Source organism: Pristis pectinata, chromosome 40 (assembly GCF_009764475.1).
Source record: "Pristis pectinata isolate sPriPec2 chromosome 40, sPriPec2.1.pri, whole genome shotgun sequence".
NCBI lineage: Eukaryota > Metazoa > Chordata > Chondrichthyes > Rhinopristiformes > Pristidae > Pristis > Pristis pectinata.
In genome coordinates this window covers 7,821,886-7,834,815 of record NC_067443.1, presented here as the reverse complement: position 1 = coordinate 7,834,815, position 12,930 = coordinate 7,821,886, and the positions used below count along the sequence as shown (strand labels likewise).

Here is a 12,930-nt window from a genome sequence, read left to right as displayed (position 1 = left end):
ACGGGGGTGGCCAGACGATGACTGGGGAAGTGACCTTTCTCCCTCACCCACCCAAGCACGGATGACAGTGATGGGGAGATTGAAGCACAGACTGACTGCAACACCGTAGGAGATCATACAGCCCATTGATCCTGTATTCACCCCATACAAGACCAACCTAGTTCACCCACTCTCTCAGCTTTTCCTTGTCACACTACAACATACTGATCCAACTCCCTTTCCAGCCTGGTAGTACATTCCAGACTTGTACCACTCACTGAGTAAGAAAAAAAGTTTCCTCTCTTATCACTTTTGGTTCTTTGGCCAGTCACCTTTATCCTTTGTACCCACCCTGCCAATGGAAAGTTCCTGTCTATAACTTTCCTGATTTTAAATACCCCATCAGATCCCCTCATAACTGCCTGTTCCAAGCGAACAAACCCACCCCCTCTAGTCTTTCCACACAACTCTTTGCAGTAAATCTGTGAAGAACTTAATTTTGTGCAGTAGAGGTTGAATATTCAGGGCAGGAACTTGAAGTCCGGGAGTTAAGGAGAGCCAAATAATGGGGAGGGGTGGGGTAAGATTGAGGATGCACACACCTGGAAATCTTCATTGCAAATGGATAAGGGTCCTAGATCATTCTCTCACAATTTAAACCAAAAGATCCACCTTTCCATAATTTCTGCCCATTGTCCATCGTCTATCCTGACTCACACAGCAATCTCTTTCCTCACTTACTTTCCTTATAACCTATTCTCCTAACGTTCCCATCAGCTCCCACGAACTCTATCACTCACTCCCATCCTACAGCGGCCCAATAATCTACCAACCCACACATCCCTGGGGTGCGAGAGAAAACTGTGGAGTACCCAGAGGAAACCCATGCCGGGCACAGAGAGAACATGCAAACTCCACACAGAAAGCTGAGGTCAGGGCTGGAACCCAGGATACTAGAGCTGTAAGGCAACAGCTCTACTGGCTGTGCCACTGCGCTGAGCTAATGTTCAGAACCTCTTTGGAGCCTGGAGCCACACATGGAGCGGTCACGATGCATCCTGCAACATTTGCTATCCCTTTAAGCTTCCCTACACCGTTGCCACTCCGGTTGGAAATAGACCTGACCATCTGGCCTCATGCCCTCTCTTACACCTGGTAAGAATGAAAGGCAAAGGAGGATAAAAACAACTGACAATTTCATTTAAAGCCCCCAAGGAATCTCCTCCCTGCTGCTGCTCTCAGCTGTCCTGGAGACGAGAGTTTAATCTCTGGGGAGATCCCAGGAGTTGGCAAATGTGTGCCTCTCACCTGCCCTCTTGCCTCAGCCCTGGCAAGGCTGCTACATCACAGGACACGCTGCAGCCCTGCTGCAAGGGATTACAACGAGAGGGGAGAGCCTTTTCAGTCCTTGAATCAACAAGCAAACTGAGTCAGAGGGGAAGGAAATGATTAGTTTAACCAGGCTTTTAGGTATATCGAATGGCAGGATTAAAATATTTCAGTGAGCTTAATCATAGGATTGATAGTGGGGTGGAGAAGTGTAACAAGTGGCTTCTAGTTAGACTCCAGGGCAGAATCTATCAGTCTCCAAAGTCCATTGAATTTATGACCCAGGAACAGATTACTTGGCCTGGCAGATCCATGCTCATGCTTCACACCAGCTTCCTGTCACCACTCTGACTAATCCCATCAGCAGAACTTTCCATTCTTTTCACTGCCATGTGTTTATTGAGCTTCCCCCTAAATCCAGCTGTGCTGTTCACATCTGTGTTTCCTTTGTTAGAGAACAGAGCTTCAGCCTATTCAGTGTTTCATAATATGTATAATCTCTCATATCTCAATCATTTTTCCCACCTTTCTTAGTGCTTTTTGTTATGAGGCCAGAACTGTACATGTTGCTCCAGTATCGTCTAACCAAGATATCTGGAGATCTGAAATGAAAATGATGCTTGTAGTGTGGTCTATGGGGACTGGTCTCTGCATGTGCTCCAAGTGTAGTCTACTGTAATGGAGTGTAGGAGACTGAGAGGTGATCTTATAGAGGTGTATAAAATCATGAGGGGTGTAGTTAAGGTGAATGTGCACACAGTCTTTTTTCCCCAGGGTTGGGGAATCAAGAACTAGAGGGCACAGGTTTAAGGCGAAAGGGGAAAGATTTAATAGAAACCTGAGGGGCAACATTTTTTGTTTTACACAAAGGGTGGTATCTACGTGGGACAAGCTGCCAGAGGAAGTAGATGAGGCAGGTACAATAACAGTTTTTAAAAGACAGTTGACAGGTTTAGAATGTTATGGGCCAAATGCTGGCAAATGGGACCAGCTTGGATGGGGCATCTTGGTTGGCATGGACCAGTTGGGCTGAAGGGCCTGTTCCCGTACTGTGTTACTAATGACGTGACATGGAGACCACAGCTCTACACAATAACCAAGGTGCAAGGAGAGCCAAACTGTGCATCTTTCTACAAATATGCTCTAACAATTGAACAGGAAATTCTAGAACACTCATTAGGGAAGGTAGCACTTGCAGAGAGAGAAATGTAGTTAAAATTTCAAGTCGAAGACCCTTCGTTGGAACAGGGAAAGAGAAAACAAGATAATTTCAAGTTGCAGAGAGGGTGGAAAGGACCGGTGCCCTCCTTATAACTGAAGTGCTCCAGTCCAGGCAACATCCTGCTGAATCTCCTCTGCATCCTGGTTACTGTGTTGATAAACCCATGGGTTGATGGGTTAATCAGGGCAGGGAGCGAGAGAGACCACAAACAAAGGAACACGTCAAGGCTGTGAGACGCAGAGCTGTATTGCCTACAAGCAGAGACACAAACGGATCCAATGTTATCGATGGGTGACCCACAGCAGGAGTGGCCAGTTCCATATAACCATCTCTGTTACTCCCCAGAAATGGCTCCCAGTGCTCTGTTTGGTTGTATTTATCGCCTTTTTACTCCCCTAACTGAAATGTTGGTCCAGGGTCAGGACAGCCAGTCACATGACATCTGTGAAGGCAGTTAACTGTACAAATCTCGCTGGTAAGGTGATCTCAGGTTAGAGGGCAGCACCATCCAACTCGAGCCTATTCTGGCATCCAATGAGATCATGCCCTGATGCCATCAAGCCCACCTCACTCCATACTCCTTTTGTTCATTTTGGGGGGTATCAGGCGATTGGGTTGTCAACTCTGATTGGATACATTCCTAGAGATGATCACATTGGAAAATCTCATTGAATAACCCGAGGCAGTAAAGCGGTTCGTAGTTAGTATCCCCCACACCACAAGGTTCAACACCAGCTTCCTCCCCACTGCCATCAGGTTCTCGAACCAACCTGAAACCCCAACACTACCTCGGACTGGATTTCTTTTCTCTCTCAATCTTGCACTGGTGTCATTGTCATTTAGTTTGCACACGTGTAAGTTATGTACAATTTATATTAACTTATGTTTGTCCTTGTGCTGCTGCTGCAAAAAGCTCAGTTTCATGGCACTTATACCCTGTGCCTAGGATAACGATAAACTTGAACAAGATTTTAAGAAAAACTGTTCAAATAAGAACAAAGCAGCACCAACAGTTGATTTTCCACACGAGTATCCAGGATATTAGGCAATTTAAAATCGCTGTTGAGTGAGAACTCTGAGATATCACAGAGGCACAGCACAAAAGCAGGCCCTTTGGCCCAGCAAATCCACACTAACCATCAAGCATCCACTTACATTAATCCTCCCCACATTCCCATCAACTTGCCACTGGTTCTATCTTTCACCTTCACACTTGGGTGTCTTTTACCAACCCAAACATTTTTGGGAAGCGTGAGAAAACTGGAGCACCCATAGGAAGCCCACATGGTTACGGGGTAACGTGCAAACTCCATACAGACAGCGCTGGAGGTCAGGACCAAACCCAGGTCAATGGCACTGTCATCCAATCCCAGTACCTGCCAACAACCACCACCGAAATAAACACCCCCAGTGCACATGCAATAGGTCTGATCGCATCCAGCAGAAGCCTCAACTCCATGGGCAGCTCCCTTAGCTGCGTCAGAAGGTCATGGGTTCCAGCCACTTGAACAGGCCAGTGCTCCCAGTACTGGAACTGAGGGAATGCTACACTGTCGGAGCGGCTGTCCTGTGAATGCGATATTACACCAAGATCTGCCCTGTCCAGTAGACTTAAAGGACCTCATAAGGCCACTTGAAGAGCAGAGATCTTCCAGTCTCCTGACACACAAAACCCATTCCTCTTACACCCTAACACTCAAAAGCCCCAAAGCTTCTCTCTCATATGCTCTCCCAAAGCTCCCCATAGTTCCTCATTTCATCCCAAAGCCTCTCATACCCTAACTTCCAAAGCGGCTTCCTTTTACATTTTTCCTAAGACCCTCCTCCTCATATCCAACCACCTACGTTCTTCCATGTTATTTCTAAAGCCACTTCCTCATATTGTCTCAAAAATCCCTCATTCCCTAACTCCCAGAGCCCTTACTTATATTCCAGATCCCATAGTCCCTAATATTAAATTTCCCAGTCCCCTCTCTAATATCCTAAATCCCCAAATCCTTTCTTCATCCCTAAATGAGGTTTAAAACCTCTCCCTCCAATACCCTCCTGGCAAAGCCAATGCCTGTAGTACGTCAACACTCTTTAAAGCCACCAGCCTGGATGTATAGGAGGGAAGGAAGGATTTTAAGATTTTGAGGTTGGGGAGGGGGACACACTGATTAGGAGGTGTTTTGCCTTCTTTGTTAACAGCTCTGGATCTCTTCCCTTTGCTACTACTGCAAGCAAGCTCACAGCTCGATAAGCATGGAGGCTCCTGAGCCACTCCAGGGAGACCTGGGTACTGCCAAAACTTCAACTTGCAGAACTGACATCAGCTGCTTTGTTTGTTGTTTTTCATTTGCCTACTCTCTCTCTAACTGAACCCCAAATTCAATCAACTTGATTCCATTTGACCGATACGCTCATACAGAGGAGAAGTCATTCTGGAATTGACGGACTTCGCTGGAGTGCACAACTGGGCCCAGATTCACAAAGTTGGGGAGAATGTACGAGAGATTGCGGAGGTTGGCATCAGCCCTCAACTCCCAGAGACACCACGGGGAGTGGCAGGCTGACAGAGCGAGCATGAACTATGGCTCCAGGTCAGTTACCATTGATGTGTTTAGAATTATACAACATATACAATAATTAAACAATGCCCTTGCCTTTGCTTGTGAGACTGTGGCATGGTATTGCAAGTGAACTTTGGTTCCCTTCTTCCATCTCACTGATCCCATCCGCCATCTTCCTCAGTCCAACTCTTCTCCCTAACCTCTAATCCTCCACTTCTCCCACAAAAACTCTTCTCTTCCCCATCTCCTATATATCCCTCTACCCCCAATCATAACAGGAGGAAGTCTACATGTGGCATTCAAAGGTATTGCTACCTCCAGGTCCCCCATCATCAACATAATGGGGTTCAATATTGACCAGAAACTCAACTGGACCAGCTGCAAAAATTGACTCCAAGAACAGGTCAGAGGCTGAGTATCCCATGACAAGTGACTCACCAACTAACTCCCCAAAGCCTTTCCATCATCTACGAGGTACAGGTCAGTGGTGGTGGTGCCCACATAAGCGGATGAGTGTAGCTCCAAAAATACTCAGGACAAAGCAGCCTGCCTTATTAACAACACACCCTAAAGATGCGTTCCCTCCACTGCTGCCCGTAGTGGCTGCAGTGTGTACCATCCGTAAAATGTGCTCCTGTTACTCTCCCAGGCTACTCCGACAACTCCTCCCAAACCCAGAGTTTCTACCGTCAGGAAGGACAAGGGCAACAGGTGCAGGGGAACACCGCCGCTTGCAGATTCTTCTCCAAGCTGTGCCCCATCCTGATTTAGGAATTGCTATTCCTTCGTTATTGCCGTGCCCGAATCCTGGAACTCCCTCCCCAATGCAGGAACACCTTCACCCGAAAGGCTGCCTTATGTTCCAGAAGGCAGCTCACTTTCACCAGGGACAGGCATTACATGCTGCCTTTTCAGTGACGAACACATTGTCCCAAAAACTGAATAAAAACACAATTCAGCCCACTGTTTCCTTCTAACACAGCCCAAACAGGGACAGGTTCAAATCTGTTTTACCATTCAATCACTACTTTAGCTTCAATCAGCCACCTCACTATATTCCCATTAATATTCTCATCTAGAAAAAAATTCTGACTTAAGATTATTAACCAGGCTTGGATCAGCTACATCGTGTGGGAGAAAGTTCCACACTTCTGCTCCCCTGTGTGAAGATTTTTCCTAATCTCTCTCCATAAAGGGCTGGGTCAAATCTTAAGGTTGCCTTAGACTCTCCCACCAGTGGAAATATTTTACTCTTAATAATTCCCTTCAAATTATCAAAAAAATGCAGTCAATTCACTTTTCAGATTTCAGGAATACAGGACAAGTTTCTGTCACCCCTCTCATCTAACCTGTGTGCCTGGGCACACTGGTGAAACTGCTGCACACTTTATACAGATGCAGCGTAACTTCCTCTGTCTGTATGTGCTCCATGTAAAAGGACTTTTGCTGCAAGTCCATTGGCTGTGCCCCCTTTCTCTGTGAACCCATTCACACTGTGCACAGGTGCTCTAAACCCACTTGAAATGCATCTTGATGAGCACCTGATGCAACTTGATGAGCACCTGATGCAACTTGATGAAGGATCTTTGACCTGAAATACTAACCTTTCCCTTTCCACAGATGCTTCCCGACCTGCTGAGCATTTTTAATTCAGATTGCCAGAATGCGTTTGATTGTCATTCACCTTACAGCCAAGGCTAGGGGTGCTGGGATGTACATCTCTTCTGATTGGCAAAAATGAACATCATGAAAGGTATGACATCCTTATAACTCTACCAAAATTATACAGGTAGCTCCTTGGTTTATCCCATCCACAGTTCCCACATCCCAGCTCTTTGTCTGCAGTCTTGTAGTTCATGTGCTCAACCAGGCTCTCTTTCAATGTGTGGGCAGTTTTGCCTTCTTCCCTTTTTTTGAGTACTGACATTTCCCCACTCCATTAATTTCTCTCTTTTAGTTTTTGTTTCTCTGCTAAAGGAAACATCGTCCCTCATTGAGTTCATGGCTTCCATAATTTATTCAATGTCGATTAAATCTCTCCTCTGTTTCGAAGTAAACAACCCCAGCCTGGACAGTCTCTCATAGCTAATTCTGCAGTCTGGCAACATCCTGGTAAATCTCCTCTGCACCCTCTCCAGTGTAATCACATCCTTCCTGTGGTAAAGTGACCGGCTGTGACCTAACTAATGCTTCATACAGTTCCAGCATAACCTCCCTACCCTCGCCAGTAAAGGAAGTAGCTGCATTTCTTTACAAATATCTTATTTACCCTGTCCTGTTACTTCCAGGGATCGCTGGAAAACCAAATACCCTGCTATTCAATGTCCTATCATTTATCCCCTTGTCCTGTCTGCCTTCACCAAATGCAGTACCTCACATTTTTCTGCACTGAATCCCTCTGGGTTGTCCACTTGACCACTCCATTTATATCTTCTTACAATCTACAATTTTCTCCTCAATATCAAACATCTCCAAACTGTATTGTGGCCCTGGTATTTATATCTGAGTCATTGCAACATACCACAAATAGCTGCCAGTGTTGAACTGCTACAGAGTTGTAGAGTAACACAGCCCAACTGGTCCATGCCATCCAAGATGCCCGTCTAAGCCAGTCCTATTTGCCCTCGTTTAGCCCATATCCCTCTAAACCTTTATTTTACCAATGTACTTGTCCCCAAACTCTGCAACTGTGCAGAAGCTCACTGCATACAACCTACTCACCAACACTCCCACTGATCATTATCCTCGCTTCTTTGAGCCAACTTTTAATCCAGTTTGCCACTGTCTCTCAGATCCCATGGACTTTTGCTTCACTGGTCAGTCTGTAATGTGGGATATTGTCAAACAGTTTGCTAAAATTCCCATAAACTGTATCAAATGTGTTGCCCTCATCAACCATTACTTTAAAGAATGTAAGACATGGCATTACTCAACATACCCATGCACGCTGACTGTCCTTGATTAACTCGAGTCATTCTGAATAATTACTTACGCCGTCCCTCAGAATTTTTGCCAATAAATTTGCTCACCACCTTGGCTGGGCTGACTGACCTGTAATTACACAGTTCATTCCTTGTGCTCTTTTTAAACAATGTGAGTACATTAGCAATTTTCCAACCCTCTGGCACCACACATGTATCTGAAGAGGAGTGGAAGATAATGGTCAGAGTCTTTGGGATTTCTTCCCTCACTTATTTTCCAGAGCTTGGGATATATTTTATTTGTCTACTTTTAAAGATACCAGCCCCCATTTCATTTTCACTCTGTTTATTTCATACTCTTCCCTTTTACCATCAGCACAGAAACAGGCCATTCAGCCCAACTTGTCCATGCCAACCAGTGCCTTCCTGACCTAGTCCCATTTGCTTGCATTTGGCCCATATCCCTCTAAACCTTTCCTATCCACGTACCTGTCCAAGTGTCTTTTAAACATTGTAATTGTACCCGCCTCTCCCACTTCCTCTGGAAGCTCGTTCCATATACACACCAGCCTCCGTGTGAAAAAGTTGCCCCTCAGGTCCCTTTAAATCTCAACTTAAACTGATGCCCTTTAGGTTTAGACTCTTCTACCCTGGGAAATAGACTGGCCATTCACATTACCTATTCCCCTCATGATTTTATAAACTTCCATAAGGTCATCCCTCTGCTTCCTTCGCTCCAGGGAAAACAGTCCCAGCCTATGCAGTGTCGCCTTATAACACAATACTCCAAGTACGGTCTCACCAACACCTTGTCCAGCTGTAACATAACATCCTAACTTTTGTACTCAATGCCCCACCCTTTGAAGGCAAGCATGCCAGATGCCTTCTTCAGCACCTCGTCTACCCGTGTCACCACTTTCAGGGAACTATCTACCTGCACCCCTAGGTCTCTGTTCTACAACACTTCCCCGGAACCTGTCATTTACTGAGCAAGTCTGCCCTGGTTTAACTTCCCAAGATGCATGACTTTGCACCTGTCCAAGTTAAATTCCATCTGCCATTCCTTTGCCCATTTTCCCAGTTTATCTAGATCCTGGAGAAACCTTAGGCAATTAGGGCGGGGTGGGAAGTGTGGATTCAGCGGGAGGGGCATGTGGATTCTGGGGGCGAGGCAGGTGTGAATTCAGGGAGAGAGGGAGATGTGTTTTTGGGTGGGGGACGGTGGTGTGGATCCAGTGGGGGGGAGGGGGGGTGAATTCAGGCAGTGATGGTTGGGGGGTGTGGGGAGGAAAGTATGAATTTGGTGGGGGGTGAGGTCTCTGGATCTGGGGCTGGGGTTCGGAATGATGTGGCTGGATTTGAGGAGGCAGTAGGTATGGATTATGGTGGGAAATGGCTACATTTTGGGGGGGGGGGGTTGTGTGTGGAGAAAGGAGGTACATTGGGAGGGGATGGATTGAGGGGAGGAGGTGTCAAAGCCTGACGCAATGCTTCCTCCAAAGGGTTTCTGCCACCACATTCCGTGCAGACTGTGGGAGATCCCTGTGTGATTGCTGTTGCCCGACACTGGGATCTCAGTTGTGTCACCTCTGGCAAAGTTCAATCAGCAACATTACACTGATTGCAGTGTTACTGACACAGGGCATTAACTAGGTCAAGGAGGGAGAGGTGGGAATTGGGGGAGGGGGTGGAGGTGACGAGGGGGGCTGATATTGCTCCTTGATGTCTCATAAATCCAGAGTAACCCAATCCTCCTCACACAAGGGTCTCATCCACTCCTTTCGAAGGCTTGTAAATGTCACCGTTATATTGCCCAATTAATATCTTAAAGCTCTAACATGTATTGTCTAGTTTATGTGTTGTAAGTAACCTCCTTCCACTTGGAATCTCTGAATTGTTGGTCCATCTCTCTCACTCTGCTAAAGCACTGCTCGTTCCTACAACTGGGCCTAACCTTGCCTGAACCCCAGAAATAAACAGGACACTGCCGCCCTTCCCCCTCACCTCCTGTTTAATCATCCTCCCTATCCCCCTCCCAAAACGTGCAAAGTGTGTGATCCCCAAATTGCTCTGAAGCTGATTACACCCTGCGGGTTCTAAAGAGAAAATCTTTTCTCCTTGGAATTTAAAGCAAACAATTGGAAAATCTCCTGGCTGTGTCCTTACTCTCTCGTTGTGCTTTCTATTGTCTCAATATAATTCACCAACGTTGCAGTTTTAACCCAGCAGAGGTGTAACTCTATATTTGACCAAGCTCGCTTGTTCCTCCCCCCTGATATTGCACTCTCGTAATTTCAGAGTACAGGAGAGTTCGAGCAGCCCACCAGACAGATTGTCACCAATATATTTGTTTCAGAGCTCGCTTTTCTTTAAAAAGTCTCATCTATTGTGTTCTCATTTTTTGACTGAATAAAGATATTTTACGGCTCTGCACCTTCCACCTTGCCTAACGTGCCTCTCTCCTTCATCGATTAACCTTGTCCAATGCTCCTTCTCCCAGTTTAGTAAATCTCCCTGTATACATTTGTGGCTAGTCTGCTTCCCAGCCAGTTGAATCGCCTACAGACGTCCCATCCCTTTGTTCCCAATCTCCTTCCTCCAGCTCTCTCTCTCGTAGCCCCGAACCTTATTTATTTATTCCTGGTACTCACTGCTTGCCCCGCTCCCTCAACACTGCACCTCTTGTTTTTACCCCAACCTATTTCTTGCTTGTAAAATATAAGATATAAAGTCATTGCTTAAGGCGTGTTTGCTTTTCTTTCTTTAGTAGGTGTATGCTCCTTTTTTGTAGAAGAAAACATTCCTCCCTCCCCTCTCCATCTGCTAATTTCAGCAGATTTGCAATTTAAAAATAGGGTTACATTTTAATAATAAACAGTTCCACCTGCTCTCTCTGTGCATTTTTGTCGATGTTTTCTTCTTACCTTTGTGCATTCCGGTGTATCTGTCTTTCAGTACTGTGAGCTCATAAATTTTCCCAAATTCCTCAAATAAAGGTTTCAGGTCTTTTTCCTCGAGGTTCCTCGGAATTTGCCCAATGAAGAGTTTAATCGCGTCCTGGTCCTTCATTCGGATGAAGGGAGTGCTCGGCAGTGGGAAGGTGGAGTGACTGGGCTGGATTTGGCAGCGGCCGCTGGAGTGTGGCTATTGATCAGGTTACTGGCCGGACTGGCGGTGGAGTTATTGATGGCTTTGATAGGCAGGTCTTTGCTAATCGTGGAAAGAGCTCGGAGTCTGGATAAAGTCCCCTCTCTCGTCTGCAGCCATTTCAGCATCAGCCCCAGACACCGGCGAGCGAGGGAAGGGAGGGGGAGAGAGAGAGAGAAAAATTACTGACATCACCCGTAAACCCTTTCATCAGCCGAATGGCTGAAAACACCACAGCACTCCCACCTTCTGATACTTAACATGTTTATTTCTAAAAGTGACTTTCAGGGCAGGTAAATTCCCGAGAATGTCAATTAAAATGTTTCAATCTTCAATACAACAGTTTCAAAGTGCACTAACTTCAATCGTCCCCAATGCAAAAGTAACAATATCAAGAGAGTGCACTGAAGTCAAATGTAACGTTTTCAAAAGTTTTACCAACAATTAAAAACTCTTGCACTTCTGTTTTTATTTATTTTGACTGTGCCTCCACGGGGAAGAGGGATAAAGGCAGGAGATAGCGCTGCTGTCTCAAAGCTCCAGTAACCCGGGTTCGAGCCCGACTGTACAGTTTGCACGTTCTCCCTGTGACTCCAACATCCCAAAGACTATGTGGGCTGGTAGGTTATCTGGTGGGGGGAGGAAAATCAGGGTGGGGAAAATACCTGCGGGGAATTTGATTGCTCTGGGAGCTGAATGGATTTGATGGGCCGAACGGCTTCCTTCTATGTTCGGAAGGGTAATAGGACGTTTGAAAGTAATTGGGAAGGGAGTGAAGGGGTTTAAGCGGGGTCGGCGAGCGGTGGAGCGGAAGATCAGACTCTTAAGCTTGTGCTTCTGGGAGTATGGCAGCTTTTGCACGCTGACACCTGAGGCGCACTGCTCCCCGGCTTCCAGCCAGCCTGCACGGATTTCGCTCCAAGGCGGCATCTGGCATTAACAAAAAATAATTTCTTAATTGCATTTTACGCTAATTCTCTCCACACGCAACATTGTCGAAACAGTACGCCACTCCCCTGTAACAAATAGATTATTATCATTTACACGACGTGGTCCTCTGAGGTACATTACACATGCTCAAAACACTAAAACTTTACTGATAATTGCCATGTAAACCAATGCATTACAAGGCAGAGGGTTAAATATTTTAATAATCAGAAAATCGGTTCCATACTCACTTCATCTAACATTGTTTATGTCACAAGCCATGTCTATTGCATGTTAATTTTACACTAGTGGTATTGCTACTGGACCATGCTCGCCAATCGTGCTTCCAGATGAAGTGGGGCCGGTGTATGGGTGGTAACTGAGCCAGGGCGCGCTCGCATAGTACAACGCATGCATTCTGAACTCATTTTCGCCTGTCCCTTAAGCACAGTGTTTGCACAGTGATAAAAAGTCTATGTAAACCATCACATTGCAACAGCACCTGTCTGCAGCCGGTGGCGAGGCACCGCCCCACGGCGGGGATGGTGTAACTACAGCTTGACCCCAGCAATGAAAGAGTCTTGAATTCAATAGCGCCTCTCACGTCGCTGGGTGCAGCGGGGCCAAGGGCACGTGATCGTTTTTGCTGCCAGCTTGTGCACAGCACCCTCCCATCATCTGCGACAGTCAGACTGCCGTTAGCCAGAGTTGAAAAGTGTTGTTTGAGGACCGCAGGGAGAACTTAAAATTGTGCCATTGTAATGCTCAGGACCACCAGGGAGAGCAGAAAGGTCTTCAGCCTAATTCGTCATCCAGAAGTTTTAGTCCTGATGCAGGGTCTCGACCTGAAACG

The 12,930-nt window shown here is 46.3% G+C and overlaps 1 protein-coding gene across 5 annotated transcripts in view; it reads right to left on the bottom strand.

Annotated features, from left to right (window-relative positions):
- Nucleotides 1-12,390, bottom strand: part of LOC127587552 (CUGBP Elav-like family member 3-B) — a 50,901-nt gene extending 38,511 nt beyond the window's left edge. For 3 of the 5 annotated variants that reach the window (XM_052045985.1, XM_052045984.1, XM_052045986.1), the window contains exon 1: nucleotides 10,928-11,269. In XM_052045985.1, the coding sequence (XP_051901945.1) occupies nucleotides 10,928-11,072 (145 nt within the window). In that variant the 5' untranslated portion in view covers nucleotides 11,073-11,269. Of the gene's footprint in view, nucleotides 1-10,927; nucleotides 11,270-12,328 lie in introns of those variants that run through there. The other 2 variants (XR_007958790.1, XR_007958791.1) reach the window with 2 other exon arrangements.
- Nucleotides 12,391-12,930: the final 540 nt, after the last annotated feature.